Source organism: Argiope bruennichi, chromosome 7 (genome assembly GCF_947563725.1).
Source record: "Argiope bruennichi chromosome 7, qqArgBrue1.1, whole genome shotgun sequence".
Lineage (NCBI taxonomy): Eukaryota > Metazoa > Arthropoda > Arachnida > Araneae > Araneidae > Argiope > Argiope bruennichi.
In genome coordinates, this window is record NC_079157.1 from 133,009,693 (window position 1) to 133,030,539 (window position 20,847).

The window sequence follows — 20,847 nt, forward strand, 5'->3', positions numbered from 1 at the left end:
CTAACGCATACGGCAGATGATGGTATTTTGTAACTGACTTTAGTATTCATTCTATGTGCACTCTGGGTGACAGTTTAATTACATTTCGACACTGTTGCTTATCCCCCTTGGATTGAACTCCAATTCAAACCAAGTCGAAGAGATCGTTTAAGAGTGGTGCAGTACTTCTGAGGGTAAGAATCCCTAAGCACCCGAGTTCATATGAAGATGACACTCGCTTGCACAACCCCTTTTTACATGGTGGCTCTTTCGCACGCTTCACAGATAGAACACAGGGTAAAGAACAACCATGCCCGAACCAGGACTCGAACCCAAGACGCCCAGATCATTGAGAAGACGCACTACCCCTAGGCCAGGACGCCGGCACGTTCCAACACTTGAGCCAACAACTTCTTTTCGAAGCTTCCCTGCTGTGCCAGCGGCAGGATATTAGTTTACACCGAGGAACTGCGGCTCTTTGTGTAATCGGGTTTTGAATTTGAAATTCGGATTCCAACGCCAAAAACTTCCTACAGGCTACTGTTGTGTCAGTAAAAGTGACGAATCTGATATCTAGATAACTTTTCGAACGAGATCGAAGACATCAAAATAATAATAATCCTAAATTAGACTCAGTTTTCAAGTATGCGAGAGTAAGGTTTTCCCATCCAGCTACGACGAGTTTTCGCGTTTCACAACGGCCCGGATTGTCCGATCTGTTAATTTGTCATTTTATGTGATGTAGATGTGGCTAAATGCCTGTCGGCATTAATAAAGACCAAGCGCCAGATTCTAGGTTATAGATTTAATTACAATTAAATTACATTATGTACTGGGGTTAACATTTGGGGAATATACAGATCCGTCCCCAGAATCCTTTCTAACACATCAACAAGTACTGCTGGACGTGGCATCCCCTGCCGTTCTCTCCTTGCTTCTTCACACCGCGTTCTTCTCTTCCCCCCCCCCTATGTCAATGCTCTTGGAACCCAGGATGCAAAATTTGGCCTAATATCGCCCTGTGGGGGAGAGAACCATAGACGATCCTTACTAAGAGGTATCCACTCTAATTGTAATCCAGTACCTAATTCTTAGACCGGTGCAGATAGGTGTATCGTTTCAATTGGAAAATCACTTTAAATAACTTAGAGAAAATTATTTCATGTTATATATCGATCAATTAATGGTATAATTCCCACGGCTTGTTAATCATACTTCGTAAAATATTTTTGGACCATTGTTTTAATCAAACCTTCATAAAATTCCATTATTTTGGAACAGCCCCCAAAAAAGAGTCACAAGATCCTCCGAGCAAAAATAAAGTTAAAAGGTCTGCAATAGTGATGTAAAGGGTAGGTCAATTTTAGTTGCTGAAGCATCGACCTTTTTTCTTTTAAAATGTCAATCGTTTGAACACATTTCTTAAATGTGATTAAAAGGACTTTAATAAAAATTTAGATTCTGTATTTTCTTTTCTGCAGTACCTTTATTGGTTGCAACGATATTCAGTTTTTTACTTCATTTGAAATACTTTTTCAGATGGAAATATATGCATCTTTCTAACTATCTGGAGATTAGCCATTTAATCTAGATTAGAGTGGACATGGGGCAATTGATGGTGATATTGCAGCAAAGCAGAAACATTTGGCCGTAACAATTTCATGCTACGGAACACCTTTCATTTCTTATTTTCTTATATACGAAGTGTAAAAAATGTATTGTAATCATCAAAAAATTTGAATTCCAGATTTAAATAATTCTCCATCTTTTAGATCTCCCTGGATTTAAAAAATCCGTTTTTGAAAAATGTCTGTCTGTTTCACTATCTATAATATTTTGTGCAAAAGCTATTCGGAGAAAGTCTGTCTATTCTGCTGTTCGAATATAAATTAACTTGGTAGCTACAAAATTAAGAGAACTAAATGGATGAAATTCGGTACATATATTAAGGTGCCTCATAAGTTTCTTTCCTATTTCTAATATGAAATGAATACACAATATTTACTGCTTAAGATATTTATTTTGTTATATAAGAACCCTTTTGCTCTATTGCCTTCTTCCATCTCTTAGGAAGCCAAATTATGCCTTCTTCCCGAAATTGTTGCGTTTTGGACAAGAAATAATCAAAGAGGTGCGTTTTGATTTCGCTGATGGATTTAAAGCGCTTGTCACGAAGAGAATTTTTTAAGGACAGAGAGAAGTAATAATCAGATGGAGCGAGATCTGGAGAGTATTCAGGATGCGGTAAAACATCCCGATGAAATTGTAAGAGCTTCTCTCTTACGACTCATGCAATATGTGGTCTCGCGTTGTCATGATGAGAAACAATCCCTCGTCGGTTCATTCATTCTGACCGTTGTTTTTTGCTATGGCAGCTTTTAATTGATCCAGTTGATGACAGTATTTCGTAGAATTTGTTTCACCTTGAGGAAGGAGCTTGTAGAAAATTGCGCCTTTCCAATCCCACCAAATGGACAAAAGAACTTTTTTTGGGGGTATAGCCCCTGCTTTGCGACAGTTGATTAGAGTTGAACAGTTGATTTGAACTTTTAGTAAGGACAGGCCTATTGTTCTTACACCAAGTGCGTTTTCTATTCACATTTTCATATAATATCCAAGTTTCGTCTGCAGTGACAAGCCTCTTTCAAACGCGATGAGAGAGAAACTTTTGGGACACTCTAATATTTAGCATCTATAATAAGAAGCCCATTAAATTTTCCGCCAAATCCAACAAGGGGGTGAGCCTCTATCTGTTGTACTTTCAGAAACGCGCAAACGTGATAGCTAAGAAACACAATGAAATAAATTTATCAAATTTTGTATATGATGTTGTGACGGCAATTGTAGTTCTGTGTTATTTTGATTTCAATTGGTAGGCAAAAAAAACGCGTCTAAAACACAAATTCAGCTGTATTAGAAAGTAAGCGAGAAGGTGGGATGACCGCTGGTTTATCTCTTTGATTACTTCGGGAATAAAACTATCCATCAGTTCTCAAAGTAATTTGTATGTGCACTGAGCTACCGTAAAATAGCAGAAAAAACACAGATCAGCACGAAAAGGCTTTTCAATAGTTTTTATTTACAGGTGGTTGGTTGTCTACACATCCATTTGCAACTTAATATTCAGGCTCCTTTTTTCCCCTACAAGCTTTGTGATTTACAGGGTTTGCAAAAAGTCCATAAAAACTTTAAAAATTCATAAAACCCGAAAAAATGAACAAAATAAAAATCTGTTTGCAGAATTAAATTGATAAGTCAAAGGATTTTTTTACAATAAGAAAAAAAAAATTAAAAAATAGTCGACAAATGGCGCTGGTATGAACGACTAAGTTGGAAGTACACAAATGAGATAGGCTATTATAAATACTTACGCTCTTAATCTAGAATAACTGTCGCATCTGGGCGGCGTCAAATACACGAGTGTACACTGAGAAACTACTGCATTCCCCCAAACCGATAGTGTGGTGCGAGTTCATAGGTTGCTTCATGATAGCACCCTTCATCTTTGAAACACATTGTCCAATAAATGGGTGGAAAATGGAAAACAGTGAAAGTAAATGTTCAGCGTTATTTAACGCTTCTGTGCAAAAAGGATGTTCCAGGCTTGTTTGAAAAAGAGCTCCTTCTACTGATACGTTTATGTAAGATAGAGCAACAAGTCACATTCCTACTCCAGCCAAGGAATGCCTGATACAGACGTTTGGAAAAAGAGAGAATCATTAGCAGACTTTGCAAGTTCCCATGGCCTCCTCGATCTTTAGATCTAATACCAGAAGATTTTTGGTTATGGGGAAATTTAAAATCCGGTGTGTATCGATCCCGTTCATCCATTCTGTTCGGAATTGAAAGATGCAATTCGCCGAGAGCTTTCATGTATAAAACCGGACACTCTGCCGTTGCTGGAAATGTGACACACTTGCAATGTGTTATCGCCTGTGGGAGTGGATATGTGAAACACTTATTGCTATAATAAATGATATGGTATTTTGTTATCTGCGTGTCTTTTTTCACTTATGTACAAAACGCCACCTATTGGTTGTTGTTTTTTTCTTCTTAACTTAAAAAAAAATCCCGTGACTTATTCATGCCTACCTGCAAACTATTTTTTATTTTGCTTAATTTTCTGGGTTTTATAAATGTTAAAGTTTTTTACGAACTTTTTGCCCACTCTGTAGCCTACACCCCTATACATTCACGCAAAAAAAATCATTTATTTTTGTCCTTTTGGTACGATTGATTTTTTTTTTCATTAACATGCTGAGAAGAACAGCTTTTGATCTTGAAAATTGTACTGTATATTATGACCATTCGTCAATTCTAACAATTGTTTAGTAACGTTTACAAGAGCAATGCCATATCGAAATAATTTAAAGTGTGCATTCCATTTATACATAAATGAATGTTCAAAGATGGACTACTTCAATCTCCCCTCACCCTTTTGTTAGGTTTTAGTATCAGAGACAAAAAAAAAAGGGGAGGGATCACGAGAGTGAATAAACTTTTGATATGAGGGCAGAGTTAATTGAGGGTCAAAAAACATGAGTTGCAGAGATTTTTTTCGATCCAACACTGAATTTTGCGACAGGGGGAAGCTGCTTTTTATTTTCTGATTTGTCTCTTAGTGTTGCCACACATTTTGCTATTTTATTTTCATTTTCTTTTTTCATCTCTCAACTCAAAAGCTATATAAGGATTTAAAAAAAAACGAAAAAAATTTAAACAAATGGTGTCAGAAAGATTGCAATGAAGGAACTATCATTACGGTTTTTCCGTACCGTCAGCTAAATAACTGGCAGACGAAAAACATCGTAAATGCGTTTTAACTTTTGTCGGTCAACAGTGATGAATGGCCTCTTGGTAGAGCCGCCAATTCTGGACTCGATTCTGTACACGATATAAATAGAATATAAGCACTTTTAATTTAAAGAAAAAGGAAACTGCTTCCGCCTTCTTACAGTCATATCTTTTCCCTGCATAATGCAAATTCCAAAATTAAATAGACTTTGTTCATTTAGAAATGATTATTTAAATTAACTCAGTTGTTTTGATGTCCATCTCGTCCATCTCTGTTAATCTTCCGACTGGGTATCCCGCGATTTTCGCGGGTTGGCGTTTAGTACATTTTCTGTTGCATTCCGCGTTTTTTGCAGTTTAGAGTGTTTATTTTTACGATCAGATTTTTATTATATTATTATCGTGTAACATATAGTATCAGTTCACTTTCTTTGAAAAGTAATTGGACTTATTTGCAAACATTGAATCTAAAGAGTGATTTTAAAGAATTAAGCAGCGAGAGGGTTAATGGTATTACGAAAAAATAAAATAAAAAAAATTACTTACTACTATTTATTTAATTTTATGATTGTAGATGCCTTGCTATAAAATTGAAATGTTTCTGATATTTTGTTTCGAGTTGCAAGAAAATACAATTATATATTCAATCATTATGCAAAGTAGCATTTAGTTTTCAATATATTCTAACTTCATAAAAGCACCTCTTACGAATGCATTATCAACATTTAAAAAAATGTATGAATTTTGACGTAATGCCGAGATTTTAATAGCCTTCGTCTGTAGCCAGAGAAGCTTCATAAACCAAAATAGCCAAATAATCAAAATTCTAAAGTGCTGAACAAGGGTTTCTTCATACTGTTTTCTCCATTTTATCATTAAATAATTTTATCTCGGCCACAATTACGGTGAAACACCGCGAGCTCCACCAAAGCGACATATGCCAGCACTCATTAGAATCATTTGAATAACCATGCATGTAAGCTTACCAAAACATGGACTGCACATGCACTGGGCAAAAACTCTTCATCAATGAGTGAAAAGAATTTTAAAAATAGAAAAAGTACCTTAATGTCAATTATGAATTAATTGTGTTATTATAAAGGGTGAGCCCAAATGATGGAGCCGATTTTAAAAAATCATTTTCGCAATTACTGCACACACTACAATAAGTGATGCATGGATTTAAAGAGAAATACACCAAGTTTTTTTTTTTTTTTTTTTTTTCAGTTTTCGATGTGTGATTTTCTTGTTATAAGACATACGTCCAATCTGTAATCCAGTTCATTCCAAACATTTTGTAGCATCACTTTGTCAATGGTTCTGAATGCTGCACAAGTACGTTTTTTACAGACATTACTGACAGTGTGTTCGTTCTTTTAGTTCTGAATTTTTTTGTGGGGTTACGTCAAAGACATTGTTTATGCATCATCATTGCCGAAAACACTGTCAGAAATTAAAAAACGCATTTGTTCAGCATTCAGAACTATTGACAGAGTGATTAACTCAAAATAACTTTGTATATTTCTCTTTAAATCCACGTATCACTTATTGTAATATGTGCAGTAGTTTTGCAAATGATTTTTTTTTTTTAAATCGGGTCCATCATTTGGGCTTACCCTGTATTTTGGTTGCATTGCATTTCATTAATTATATTTTGTTGTTATTAATTATATTTTTATTCTAATTTATAAATTACATTCTTGACTCTTTTTTTGAACTCGAATCCCCTTCGTTCTCATTTGCCATAAATAAAAACTTTTCTTATTTTGGGTTGAGAAAAAAAAAAATTCCCTTGATATCATGACGTAACCTAAACTGTGGGAAGAGTTTTGGAAGTCCCAATTTGTTTCACCTGTGTATTACACTGCAATGTTTTTATCTAGAGTTGCTTCACCCTAGCCCAGCTCACGGTACAGTAACCTCTTTTCCCAATCCACACCCGAGCCTTCACATTGAGTAGGCCCCGCCCTGTTTCGAGCCGTCACAGCACCCACTCTGCCACCCCCGCCGCTCTTAAAATAGCCATCTCAGAGTAGAATCTTCCGCTGCTAAAAATAGAAACCCCCGCTGCATCCTCCCAGATGGTAGTTCCATCGGACGGGCAATACGATATATCGATACAAGATTCGATAGAGATTTTTTGATGCGACAAAAGGAAAGGAGCAATGGATTTCGGTGTCGAGAAATAGATTGTGTATCCGGATACTTTTTTTTTTCTTTTTTTTCTTTCTCCATATAATTTTTCACCTCTCCTATATTATATATGTATTTATAATGAGAGAAGAGAGAGAATTTATTTTAAAGTAATGGATTTCTGTTATAATATATATCTAGTCTAATATTGTTAACAAATTTTAACGACTTTTTTATTGTTTATAACTTTAGTTAATTAAAAAAAAAATATTGTTGAAATAGTGAAAATAGTGTCAAAAATTGATCCGTTTAATGTTTCTCCTCATTCCGCTTTTAATTTTTCAATAATCGAAAAAGTGTTCCTTAATTTAGAGAAATTTAGTTAACAAACTGTATAACTACTAAATGTGGGTTTAAAATTAAATAATTGAAATTAATTTATGTTGACAAAAATTACCAGTTAGGCCGAAAAATATGCACTTAGTTTTATTTCTATAAACAATATTTTTGGCAAATATTTTTGTGTTTACCAGAAATGTCATAGCTGTGTCATAATGTTTTTGACCACTTTGTTAAACGACATCTCTGTTAAAAATTCTGATATTTGTGAAAATTGTCAGTTTTAACGCATTTCTGTTTATACTTTTTTCTGTTCTCAAGTATCTTTAACTAGATTTATATTTATACTTTCAAAATAAAATATATATTGAAAAAAAAAACCTCTTTTAAAAACTCGTTCAAAATAATAAAGGAGATTTAAGAAACTCTGCCTTTAATAATAACTTTTGTCATCACAATATTAGGTTTTTTTTTTTTTTTTTTTTTTTTTGAAATTACAATTTAAAGAAATACAACTGAGTTTTTTTATATTTTTAGGTATATTAAATAAGTTACTCTTTAAAGAGTACCAAATGCTAATTCCTGAATAAAACAAATTTCTTCTTATTTTTATGGAAAATGCCTTCTACCAAATTTGTTATTATATTTTACAATTTCGGAAACATTTTTTATATTACATGATATTGTGTGGTTTTATGAAATTTGGTTACCATTAGCAGATAAAAAAAATTTAAAAACTGTCTAAAAAATTTAATTACCAGAATAATAATTACCAGAATCAACCCCACTTCTCAGAATTTTTTACATATTTTAAAGACGAAATGTGACCAGATTAACTTATAGTTTATTTGTTATTTTAAAAAAGTTTTGGTAAACTGATGCTCCTAAAAAAATTCAAAGGATACCGATTAATTTACGTACAACAAAAGAAACATAAATGCTGAATAGACGCAAATAAGACGAACAAAAAGGAAATTCAAAAAGACGCAAATAAGTGCTGAAGGCAACTTCAGTTAACTCTATGCATTTACAATAATAGCTCAGTTTCCGGAAGAAGCGAAGAATATTCAAGGGAAAAAATAACCGAAGGGGAAAAAGTATCTTTAAAATGTTTGGCATTCTAATTCGATGCAAAACGTCCGTGCAGTCAATACGAAAAAATCTTCGTTCTACATAAAGGATATATTTGTTTATAATTTTCGAATCCTGGTCCAAAGAGCTGATTTTTTTCCCAACATCCTTCACTTATCTGTTAATAAATTAGTTCTCTACTAGTTCTACTTTATTCCACGAATTCAGAAATAGAATAACATCCAAATTATGAGATATTGAGTACAGATGAAATTTCGACTCCGTGATCCGGCAAATACCAAAAGAAAAGGCGAAGACGCTGGAAGATGTGGATTTTGTTTGGTCTAAAATGAAACAAGAATGCTCTATTTTTATGATAAACATTCATTCAAGTGATCTTTTCTTATATTATTAAAAACGCAGGAAGAGTTTGTAATATAGATTGTGAAGCCTTCAGCAAATTGGAACTAAAAAGGAACATGGGACCTGAATTCTATTCTTCATAATTTGAATAGGAATTTCTATAGTGTGAAAATTGCATTAAACTTGTACATTCAATTGCAGTGATTTCTTTTAATTCTTTTTCCTTTTTGTCAGTTTATGTCTCTTGCTTTCCTGTAGCGGAAATGTTTTGCTGTAGATAAAAGAGAAAATTGTTTTCAGTTTGTTTTTGTTGTTGTTCATATCACATGTTTACTTCATGTGCACCTTTTTTTTTTACATTAATTGAAAATTTGTTTGTACTGAAATCCACCGTCACTTAGCTCGACCATTAATTTCGATTTTGATTTAGATACTATTTTCGATTTAATTTTGATTTAGATAACTTCGATTTCGAATTTATATTATTTCAAGATTTTTAAATTTTTCCTAAATCGATTTTAAATAAATCTCCTGCATACAGATTGGAACATATGGTAATTTTTATCAAGATAAAATGAATTTGGAGTGAATACATGAACATTTTTTTGATATCGTAGTATATTGCACAAATGTAATTTGCACAGTTTATTCTATCACTCTATCAATGTCTTTGCAACGGAAAACTCTTCAGAAAATTACAAAGAATTATAGTAAATCATTGTATGAAGATTCTTTTTACTTACAGTAACATGGCGAAGTTTTATAAAATTTTTGGTGGTTAACTAACTGATAACCTGGCATTGCTTGGTTATCAGTTGCTTGGTTATCACCATTTTTTTCATGTCTTTTTGCTTCCTCTAATAATATCTTTTAACTTTTTCCAACGAACATAAATGTCTTTTGAATCGCTTCTTGTTGAATTAAAATGTTCGAATCTTGCTAGTAAACAGGCTTCACAAAGCTGAATTATAGAAGAAGGAATTATTCTTTTCGTCACAACAACACATACTAGGCGACTAAATCATCTTTTCATATCACAGCTTGGTGTTGGTCTACCCTGCGACGACTCACCCACCCGAAAGGGTGTAAGATCTTGAAGGTCGTTGGGGAGAGAATCATTATTTATTGAAAGACTTACAGTAATCGCCAGAGGTAAATAAAGGTATACATTATAGTCCATTTGACTAAATCAAAATATTTAAACAGCTCACTGGGTTTAAGAGACTAAATTGAAAAGTAAATAGCGAAAGCAGTAACACACATAATGGAAGACACAATATACTGTACAGCAATATCAAACAAGTACCAATATCTAAAATCATGTATCTATCTTATTATATAAAGTGAAAAATAAGTGAATGACGCAAATACATAGTGAAAATATAAAGCAGATCTAGAACGGCAAACTCATAAAAAAAAGCATTACTAGAAGATAAATCAAAATTATGAGCAGAAACGTACAAAGTTTTTAATAGCTATAATCCTACATAAAAAAACAACTAGAAGCTGTGCCAGAATAATTACATAAATAATCAATTAAAACAAGACTGCAAACAACCCAAGACACAGATCCGTCGTCTTAGCCTCTTCTGAATTTCTTCACAAATATCTCTCGAGACTTCATAAATCTTCCCCATCATCGAAGACTCGTTCCTGAATACTCTAAGAAACCAATGAGGTTTGGGTTCGCTGGAGAAGCGGGTGAGCTGATAAGGACTAGTGAGGAGTGTACATTCGAAAGCGAAGTGGTCGGCGTCCTTCAGACCGCCTCAGATGCAGAATAGGTTGTTTATTACATGAAATCTATGCAAATAAAAAGAAAAAGCACCATGCCCAGAAACAAAAAAAAATATTTATTATGTGTTAATAGATTAAAATCAACTCTGGGGACATGCCCTCTCTCTCTTACACCTTTGTTTGAGCTATTTCAATATCGTTACCATTCATCCAAAACAAACTTTTTCAATTTGGTTTTTAAATATGAATAAGGGGTCAGAATTGCAATTAATTCTCCTTCGTATCACAGCTTGAACAAGTAATCGGCATCGATCCTACATTCGCAATGCTTTCAAATTTCTATGCACAATCGGAATTATAGTTAAATCCCCCTTTGTTCAAGACGCAAGATTTGCTTGTGTCTTGAACATGTCAAGACACAAGCTTTTATTCTCCTTGAAGTGTGCATTCATGTGTTATGTTGCTCTCAGATTTTTCGCTCTTTTTGAAGAGTTATCCTTTCAGCATTTGCCTCATCTCTGCTTTTTCGATCACCTACAGTCTCGCGTTACTTTGTTCCTTCAGTTCTAAAATATTCAAACTCCGTCTCTTTTTGGTCGTTTTTGATGTTTGGTCATTCTTCGTTCTTCCAAATAGGATGTTTCAAACAGTTAATATCTGTCGAGGCAAGCATGTTTTCTTTCGACACGTTCCCTCTAAAACAGAAACGGAGAGAGATAACGGAGGATTAGTATTGCTATTATTTGGTCTGTTTAAACATCATAAAATTTTTAAAAAAATAGAACCAAAAACGTATCAAAAAATCTTACAAATAAAAGACAAAATTAATGCAAAACTACTAAATTAAAAAACGAAACATACTAATATATCGTTTCGTTTACCGTAATCATTAGAAAACTGAAATTACAATATCACAAAAGTTAACAAACAGATTATCTTACATTTAAGTTTTAATGGTATTATATTATAGGAATTGATTTCATTTAGATTATTCATAAGCAAAATGAAAAAACGGATGCGTGGTTATTAAAATAGAACGGTGTAAATGTCTGTTAATTTGCTACTTAAAATATTTTATTTCCATAATCATTATGATTATTACTTTTTGTGGCTTAACTTTTCAACTGAAATTCAAATCGTTTACATTGTTTGATCAAGTGTTACTCGCATGAATTTGTTCCCGTAGCGAAGGTTAAAGAATTCCGTTAAATATCTGTATCGTTTACAAGGCAAATAAGAAAGTGAAGCTGCAGAGAGTTAAAGTATTTGTAGTTGAACCGTTGAGTTATGTTTTTAATAGCACTGAAAAAGTCATGAGACTTGATTACTTTAGGATTGCTCAAATATTAAATGAATATAATAGATGAAAAGCAATTAAAATGTCCCAATTTGATGCTTGAATAATTTTAAGGCAATTTGAATATCTTTACGCATAAGAGACTTAACTGAAAATGAAAAGAGCCAATATTCCCAGCTGGTGAACAAATGTGGCTCATTGTGAAAATAAAATTTCTTCTCGAGCCATTTGATTTACAATGGAAAATATAAATATGCGTAACACTAAACATACCATAACCGGTCAAATGACCGATTATGAACTTTTGCATCGAAAATGCGCATATCATCTTATCGCTTTTGAACATTTGATTTCATGACTTTTTCTAAGAATTATATACAATTAATATTCTATTATTTTTTAAATTTGTATTTTGTTTATTTTGAGTAACATGTGTCGTATACCATTACCTACCGCTACCAGTCATTTGACCGGGAGAACAATTTATTGCTTTATAATATTATCGGAATAAGGCTAAATTATGATGTAATGCGTATTCAACGTATTGTATTCAGTTTGTTGCATATTGATTTAGCTGGCATAAATACCTGGATTTTGTACAAGCAAAACGACAGACGAAAATATCTCGAGACAAGAGTTTTTATTCCAGATAGCAGTAGAACTTGCTGCCGATTTTTCGAGAAGCCCATGAACAATCGAAAGAAAGAACAAGGCAAAACGATCGATGCCTAAATCTAAAACAGATTCTTATCAACGTAAGACATGTCATATAGGATATTGTAACGAAAATAAAACCATCAAAATTTGCTCTAAATGTGAAAAATATGTTTGTGGAAAATCTACAATAGAATCCACCTGTACATGTAAAATATACAATAAGCAATGAATTAAAAATTCTTATTCTTTGTGTTTATAATACATAGAAATTGACAATTTAAAATTTTGTTTCATTATAATGAAGTTACTTCCTTTTTCTTTCTAACATTCATACATTCAATCAAGAAACATGAAGTCCGGTCATTTGACCGGCTATGGTAGAAAAAGGTATCTATAAAGTGTTGATATGTTTAGTGTTAAAAAGAAAGGCGTTAAAATTTTTAAAAATGCATAAAGAACTCAAATTACAGTTCTTAGAAAGGAAACTTTTTGAATCTATGATGATATAAAAATTATTATATTCATGTTAATATCTATTCGTATAAAACGCCAATGTACGCTGCACAGAAATCGATTTGACTATTTATTGTCAAATGGCAATATTCAAATGTAAATAAATCTTTATACGAACCTTTCAGATTGCCACATTTTTATTGAATATTTTTACAACAGCACTTAATTCAAAGTTTCACTAATTAACGAAGCTGTAAAATATTATTAGAAATACTCCGTAGAGAGGTCCCCGTGTCGCCAAATATTCCATTCAGTCAGAGCAAAGAAGATGTAAAGAAATATGCACTTAACAGAAAGTAACTGTTAACTATCTTTTAAATCTTTTATCTCAAAAATGGATTTTTCCATATCTTAACACTAGATTTGTCATGATTTGGCATATACCAGTTTCTACCAAAGGGGTCAAAATGACCCCTTACGGGATTTAATTATAAAAAATTTAAATTGGCCTATCTATTATGAAGTTAAAGTAGAAAAAACTTTTATATTTTCGATGTATTTGTTGAGGTGTGATGGAAAGGCAGTTCCTCTGTGTTTATTTACTAAAAAAAAGTGTGTATTTTCTCATCTAGGTCTTCAAGACCATCTATTCTTCTACCATCATCCTTTACCAAGACATTGACTCTCGCATCTTCTTACTAACAACCTATAATAGCTTCTATCTGACTGACCTTCGGCTTCTTGCTTCTTATATACACACATTTTATTAACACATTCTTATATTTATGCTTATATCTATGTACGTCCCTATCAAGCCGTTACATACTTAAATATAAATGTATGTATTCTCAACAATATTTATTCGGATGTTCAAAATGACCCCTTCGGTAAAAGTAGGTATACTATATACAGTCCTCCGAAACTAAAAAAAAAAAAAAAAAAAAAAAAAAAGAGATAATATTTGCGATTATATATCTTTGTAAATGTAAGTAAAAATGAATTAAAATAGTCTCATAAAATACGGCAATAATCTTCTTTTGAAGAAAATTAATGAAAAGCTTTTACCAAGGGGTCATTTTGACCCCTCTGAAAACCTAGTTTTAAAACTCAAATTCAAACCTCAGTTTTAAAACTTTCTAACGATATCAGCTTCATTTATGCCAATTTTTCTTTACTTTTAATAAATTAAAAAATTGATACATTATCTGAAACGATGTTCCTAAGGTTCTGATGAGATTCAAGCTCATTCATCAAAACAAGCAATCGTGTGCTTTTGCCAATGTTCAAATTAAAATAAAAATTACTTGCTTTGAATATTAACCCTTTAGCTACATTTGACGTATCGGAAGGTAATGCATTTTTTGAATTTTTGTTATGCTAAATATTTTAATTTATCTCTATCATGAATATTATGAAGTAAATGTATTTTTACATAAAGTCTACTGCTTTTAAATGTCCAAAAAATTGTACTCCAAATGCAAAAAAGAAAAATGTATAACCAAAGGGTTAATTTTGAAGTAGGATTTCCTCTTCCACTTTTATTTCGAAGTACATACACTTTTTAATTTTCAGCCACAGTATTTTGTATTTGTAAATTACTGTGGCTGAAAATTAAAAAGAATGGATTCAAACAAATTCATATTTTTGTTGTTTTAAATAACAAGGCGAAATTTTTACAAATACATTCAATATCAATTTTTAAGTTTAAAACGTCAATATTCTGGACGAAAAAGCTGATCGTCAAAGGCAGCTGGTATATGAAAAATGTGTAAAAAGCCTATCTGAAACTTCAAATTGATATTAAATAAATAAAAATTATTTTAATTTTAAAATTTTTATGGCGTTAGCTACTTCGAAATAATTTTAATTGATTTTTATTTATTTTAATGGAATGTATTTTGGTGTCATTTTTGAATTGTCAAATATCAGTCATATTCCGTGAATTTTTAAATCTTTTTCTAAAAGTTAAATAAATCAATCTGTTATTTCAATCGCATTTTAAAATGTTCCGTGTATTATTTGGAAATATCTTTAAAATATTTATCTTTCTAAACCAACATAATATAAATTTTATTGTATTACATAAATAATATCCAAGTCTTAAAAAGTGAACGGGAAGCTGCAGAGTTATTTTCCTGATATAAAATACTTTTCTTGAATGAACTTCGCTTAAAGAAGCTCAAAAAGAAATTTATAATCATGACTGTGATTCACATTATTGATTAACTAATTTCAAAAAGAATCACAATTAGTTTGTAAATCCGAGATTTTGTTCCCGATGTGGATCAAATGAACCCTATTTCAAAAATTAATAAGAAATTATTTTTGGGTTCTATTGCGCATTCTTATTTAACTTGACTTGTTTCATATTTGGAAAAGTTTTTTTTTTTTCGTTCATTTCTTAATGTACTTGAATCAGAAAATTTGTGGTGTTGCGTCTATCTGACGCCAGGACAACTTTATGATATTTTTAGAGCTTATTTATCAGTTACTCGATTAATGTTAAGATAAACTGATTCTGTATGAGTAGCATTACTTGATTACGAATACGAGAAGAAACCGATTTTGAATTTCAATTATTTATAAATATGAAATATCCTAAAAACTGAAAAGTGGATTATAATAACATTTAAAGATATTTAAAGAAATAGTTTTGTTAATATACGAAAATGCGGAATATACTTTTTTCTCAAAAAAAATTAGCGTCAAAACAAATTTGAAACTATTAAACGCTGATAAAATTTTAAATTACCCGGTGTAATTCTAATCCTATTCATATTTTAATCTTTAATGAATGTCAGAAAAATTTCCTACTATGATATACATATCATTTTTTGAAGCACTATTCCCATTTTTATTTTTTATTTTGCTTCGCTGTTCATGTTTTTAATAAAATAATTATTTTCTATATTTTAATACGCAATATCTGAACGGGTTTTGTTTTTTTACGATTTTAGATTATTTTGAAGCTCAACTTTTAAACTACATGTTTCCGACTGAAACGCTTTTTGGAATATCAGAATTCAGATATATATACTAAATAATATAAATAAATGAAATTTTACAATTATTTTATTAGTTTAAATGAAATAAATAATAACCTATTTATTTTGTAGAAATGAATTAGTTATTTTATCATGTTTGGGAAAACAATTTTTGGTACTTGTACAATAGCTCACGATTCATAAAATTACTTTGAATCTTTTTCTAAATAAAGAGAGCAAAACTGAGAGTAAACAAACATTGCACGCTCTCCTATTCCGATTGGTGTTGTCTACACACTAGTTTTACGTCATGTTCTTCTCTTCACCACCGCCATCAAACCAATTTGTCACTATTTTTGTAAAAGGCTAAATCATCTTTTTTCGCACTTGTCCCGTCTTGTGGCTTATTTTGAGTTTGAATCTCCCCTGGCTTCTTGGGTAATTTAGGCATTCTGGGAAGCTGGAGGAGAAGCTTTATTTCCTATCGACTCGCATCTATACCAAATAGTCGACTTCGTCAGCGGAGTCGAGCTCGTCTGTGAGACCCTGTGGATTAATCAGTTTGCTCGGATAATTCTTATGGTATGTTAAATTTATAAATGTGATGGCTCCACATCGATGGATTATTGAGTGGTTTCTGCGAAATAAGGAGAGCTGAATGTGATGTGAATTTATTACTTCGTTCGCAATAATCGTTGATTCGATATACGTCTGCTTGGATGCTACATAAATGTGTTTTGGCTATGACGATTAGATATGGAGAATATTCATCTAAATCCTTGGAAGCCTGAATAATTAAGTGATAATGGTTTTCGAATTTTATGAGAAGATATAAGTTTGCAATCTTATCGAAGATTTATTAAGAGAATTTACTTGTATCTTTTACAAGTATATTAAAAATTATACATGATTGATACTTGATTGAGTTATATATGCAAACTATTTGGTAAGCAAATAATAGCGATATATATATGATTTTTAAACGTTTCTTATTAAACAGAAGGATGTGATATTTGATTTAACACTAAATTTAAAGCAATTTGAAAATATTTAAAAGAATTTCTATTGCGTAAACTTTAATACAAAATTTGTAAAATGTACCTAAATGTTGTACCTCAATTATTAAAATTTGTATTGATAGATTTTGAATACAACTTTTAATCCTTTTTTTAATAGTTTCCTTATTTTAACATCCTAAAAGAATAGAAAAAATTAACAAAAACAAAACTAAACTAAAATTTCAAAAACTTTTTAATGCATTTTTATTAGATTCCTCTTTGTTAAAATCATGATAGAAAGAGTCCTTTCAACTTTATGTATCCTCTAATATCAAGAAATGATTAAAATCTTAAATAAACAACCCTGTTTCGTATAATTCAAAGAATGAGACCGAATTATTTCACTCTTTAAATGAAATTATGTCCATTCTTAACATAATTTCTATTTTTCTTTCCTGATTAATTCTGGTTAAATCAGGTGCAAAATATCGTAAAAGTATGTTAGTTATTTCTTCGCCTTATGATTAACTTCTAATTAATGTTATGAACACATAAAGGCTAATATATTTTTTGCTCTTTAATATCACTTGGAGGCATGAAAAGTCTTAAAAAAAGAATCCTAATTGTAAAAAAAGATAAAAAAAAATTCTTGTTATTGACGAAATGTTGATGGAAGGTGCTGCTGAAAGAAAGCAAGCTACTTCTTGACGTAATAAAATTAATCTTGTGTGAACTATTAAAATTTTATGCTGCTGTGGTTTTTGTGAATTTAATGAAGCTCTTAAGGATAATGGAAAAATTGAGTAGTGAATGTCAACTTCAACGATATTGGATCAAGGTATGATTAGGCAAAACTAAACTTAATTTCGCTTAAAAGAAAACTTGAAAAGTTTCAGCCTGATGAGATTGAAGTTGCTCCTAAAATGGGTCTAGGAGAAAAAGGAGCTGTAACATCACTAAGATTATTTCGTTATTTATTAATTAAGTTAGGCTAGAAGTGAATGGAAAAACCTGCATTATGAATTATAGGATTAGGGATGTAGGATTTTTAATGCAGCGAGGGAATAAAAAGAATATTTCATAACTGGAACAGCAAAATGATAAGACGTTCCCTGTGGAAAAAAATATTCACCGAAACTATTTTCGCCAGTGTCCATTTTGTCAAAAAAATACGAATGCTGTTTGAAATATTTCATTTTTAACCCAGAGAAAATAATTGATTGATGGTTTATTTCTTAACCAAAAAATCTGTGGCCAGTTGACTTAGTAACTCTAATCGTCACCAATGAAGTATTTAATGAAAACAACTGATACATGAAAGGACAGATTTCATTTCTTACAATACTTGACAGCCTTCAGGAAAATATTCTATTCCTTTAAGACTTCAGATTACTGTTAAAAATCCTCCGTTATTCTGTACATAAGCAGGCTTTTTGATACGCGCTATGGGATCTTCAAAGAGGTTAAGCAGTCAAGAACTAACCAGAGTACTACAAGTTCCGAATGTGGTGCTGCCGCCAGATATTGAGTGCTTGGATACTTCTGATCTTCCAGGCTCTTTCAGTGGCGCCAGAGGGGGCAAGACCCACAGTAGTTTGAAAATTCCCAAGCGCTCACCGTCCAAAAGACGGCTCTGCCGCCATCATAGTGACAGTGAAACTCGTAAAGAGCAAAACAGCCAACCCAAAGTAAGATCTGTGCCCAAACGATCTTCCAGAAAAGTCAGAAGATCCGTTTCAGCAATCGAAACCAACAAAACTCAGTATAAACCTCGCGTAAGGAGGAGCATCAGTGACAGATCGGGTTTATTGTTTGCTGGTAGGCATTTAGTGCCACCCAGGTCTAGGCCTCACAGTTTGTGTGAACCTTATTCTTCTAGATGTAGCTCTACCAAAACTTTGTCTAGCAACGTTTCTCTGTCTGAGATTGTGGCCGTGGAGTTTGGATTGAAAGAAATTCCAGGACTGACTCCCAAAGAAGCCAGAAGACGACGTGTCGTGTGTACTGTGATGCTGGTATCTGTTATTCTGCTCGTGTTGAGTGTCGTTCTAGTTGTTGTGACGTTATTCCTGTCACCAGCTGTTGATGAAGTGCGTAAGTTGAAAATTAGATTCTAATCTCCTTTTTGAGACTGTAAGTTTGTGCTTATTATCCTGCTTTCTTTACAGCCATTATAACAATAAGGATATAAGATTTCCCATTACAAAAAAAAAAAAAAAATTTAAACGATTCTAATTTAAACGAAAATTAGTTTTATTTTTTCAAATCTTTTTGCTTTGTAAAACCATTTACAAAACTTACAACAGTTTTGAAGAAAAGAAATGGAAATAAAATAACAGCTATGTTTGCCAGCTAAATTTTTTATTCTTATTTTCTAATAAATTACATGTCCTGGGTTGGGGGCGACGATCTTTTGGTAAGACCTCTGTTTCGAAATTGGAGTTTCCAAGTTCGAAATCTGATACAACCAAAAATTAGTTGTGTATGTGGTTCTAATTCATGTTAAATTTGGTATTGAGGATTCATTATTCTCCCACTGGTGAGACCAGAAGTTTGGAAACAGAAGTGCTGAACCAAACATCATCTTTGTCATCTGACATCAAAGTGTCTGTCATCAATTATGACATCTGTTTCCAAAATAGCCGTCATGTTACTTCTGAAGGGTCTGTATGTCTTTTGTTGTACTTCTAATAGTTTTGCTGACTTCTTGCCCGGGAAGGATCGTCAATGATTAAAATAATTGTTGATATTTTGCTCATTTCATAAAATCACAGATGCCAAATAGTAATTAAGACATGGATTCCGTATTCATTAATAGAATAAATAGGAATACTTTTGCAAGACTATTTTTTGCTGCTGCTATGAAAGAAATGATGCGAAGAATTCTGCACTAGCTTTAATTGCTTGATAAATGTGATTTCAATTTGCTTTCACCCTATTTTACAAGGAGATTTTATCGCGAAAATAGCAGTTACTTTTATAAAAGAAATTCATTAGCAGTTATTACTTTGACTAACAAATGTGAAAAGAAGGCGATTTTTACGAAGATCTTTTTTTATCGGTCATCCCCTATCAACAATCTTATCGATAAATATCTAAGCTATCTCTAATTTCCCTCTTTATATATGTGGACGAATATTATTTTAAATGGTGTTGGTTGTCTTTAATACCTTTATTTTCCACAATGAAGATACAAAAAATAGTACTCTATAATTGCTTCGTAACGATGAATGTTCACTATTCTTAAAATACTTTTGAGCGGTTATAAAGTCAACAATTTCTGTCTTCTGGAAAGAAACTTGCCTTTAAAAACTATTAATGAAAAGAGAAAATGGTAGACTCTAAATTTCTAATATTCTGAATAATCTAACGTTCAGATCTTTTCTACAGAAGCAAAAGAGGACTGTGATGCAATTTTTCACACTGCAATGATTCAATAAACTCTTAGAGACCTTACGACTAAAATAAATATTTTAGTCACGCTGTTTGCATTAATATCTGCCTCTTTGTGTTACTTCGTTGTATTACAGTAGAAATCTGCCTTGTTATAGGAACGTTTACTCTTCTTCTATTAATATTTTTATTAAAGGGCTTTCTTAAAGTGTACAGCTCTTTTGCTCTATTGCCTTCTTCCATTTTTCAGGAAGCCTCATTATGCCTTCTTTCCAAAATGGTTGTGGTTTGAAAAAGAAACAATCCTCGAAGTGCGCATCTATTTCGCTCATGGATTTAAAGCGCTTATCGCGAAGAGAATTTTTTGAAGGCAGGAAGAAGTAATAATCAGATGGAGAGTATGCAGGAGGCTGTAAAATATCCCAAGCAAACTGTAAGAGCTTCTCTCTTACGACTAATGCAATATGTGGTCTTGCGTTGTGACAAAGAAAAACACCTCTTCGGTTCATTAATTCTGGTCGTTTTTTTGCTATAGTAATTCAATTGATCCAGTTGATCACATTATTTCCTAGAATTGATTGTTTCACCTTGAGGAAGGAGCTCGCAGAAAAGTACGCTTTTCCAATCCCACCAAATGGACAAAATACTT

The 20,847-nt window shown here is 32.1% G+C and overlaps 2 protein-coding genes across 3 annotated transcripts in view; both read left to right on the forward strand.

The window, feature by feature from the left end:
• Nucleotides 1-20,847, forward strand: part of LOC129975191 (uncharacterized) — a 300,156-nt gene that overhangs the window by 231,496 nt on the left and 47,813 nt on the right. The gene's annotated exons all lie outside the window — the stretch shown is intronic.
• LOC129975190 (high mobility group protein 20A-like) overlaps nt 18,793-20,847 on the forward strand; it is an 86,449-nt gene continuing 84,394 nt past the window's right edge. The window contains exon 1 of the mRNA XM_056088166.1: nt 18,793-18,899. Within this exon, the coding sequence (XP_055944141.1) occupies nt 18,891-18,899 (9 nt within the window). The 5' untranslated portion in view covers nt 18,793-18,890. The remainder of the gene's footprint in view (nt 18,900-20,847) is intronic.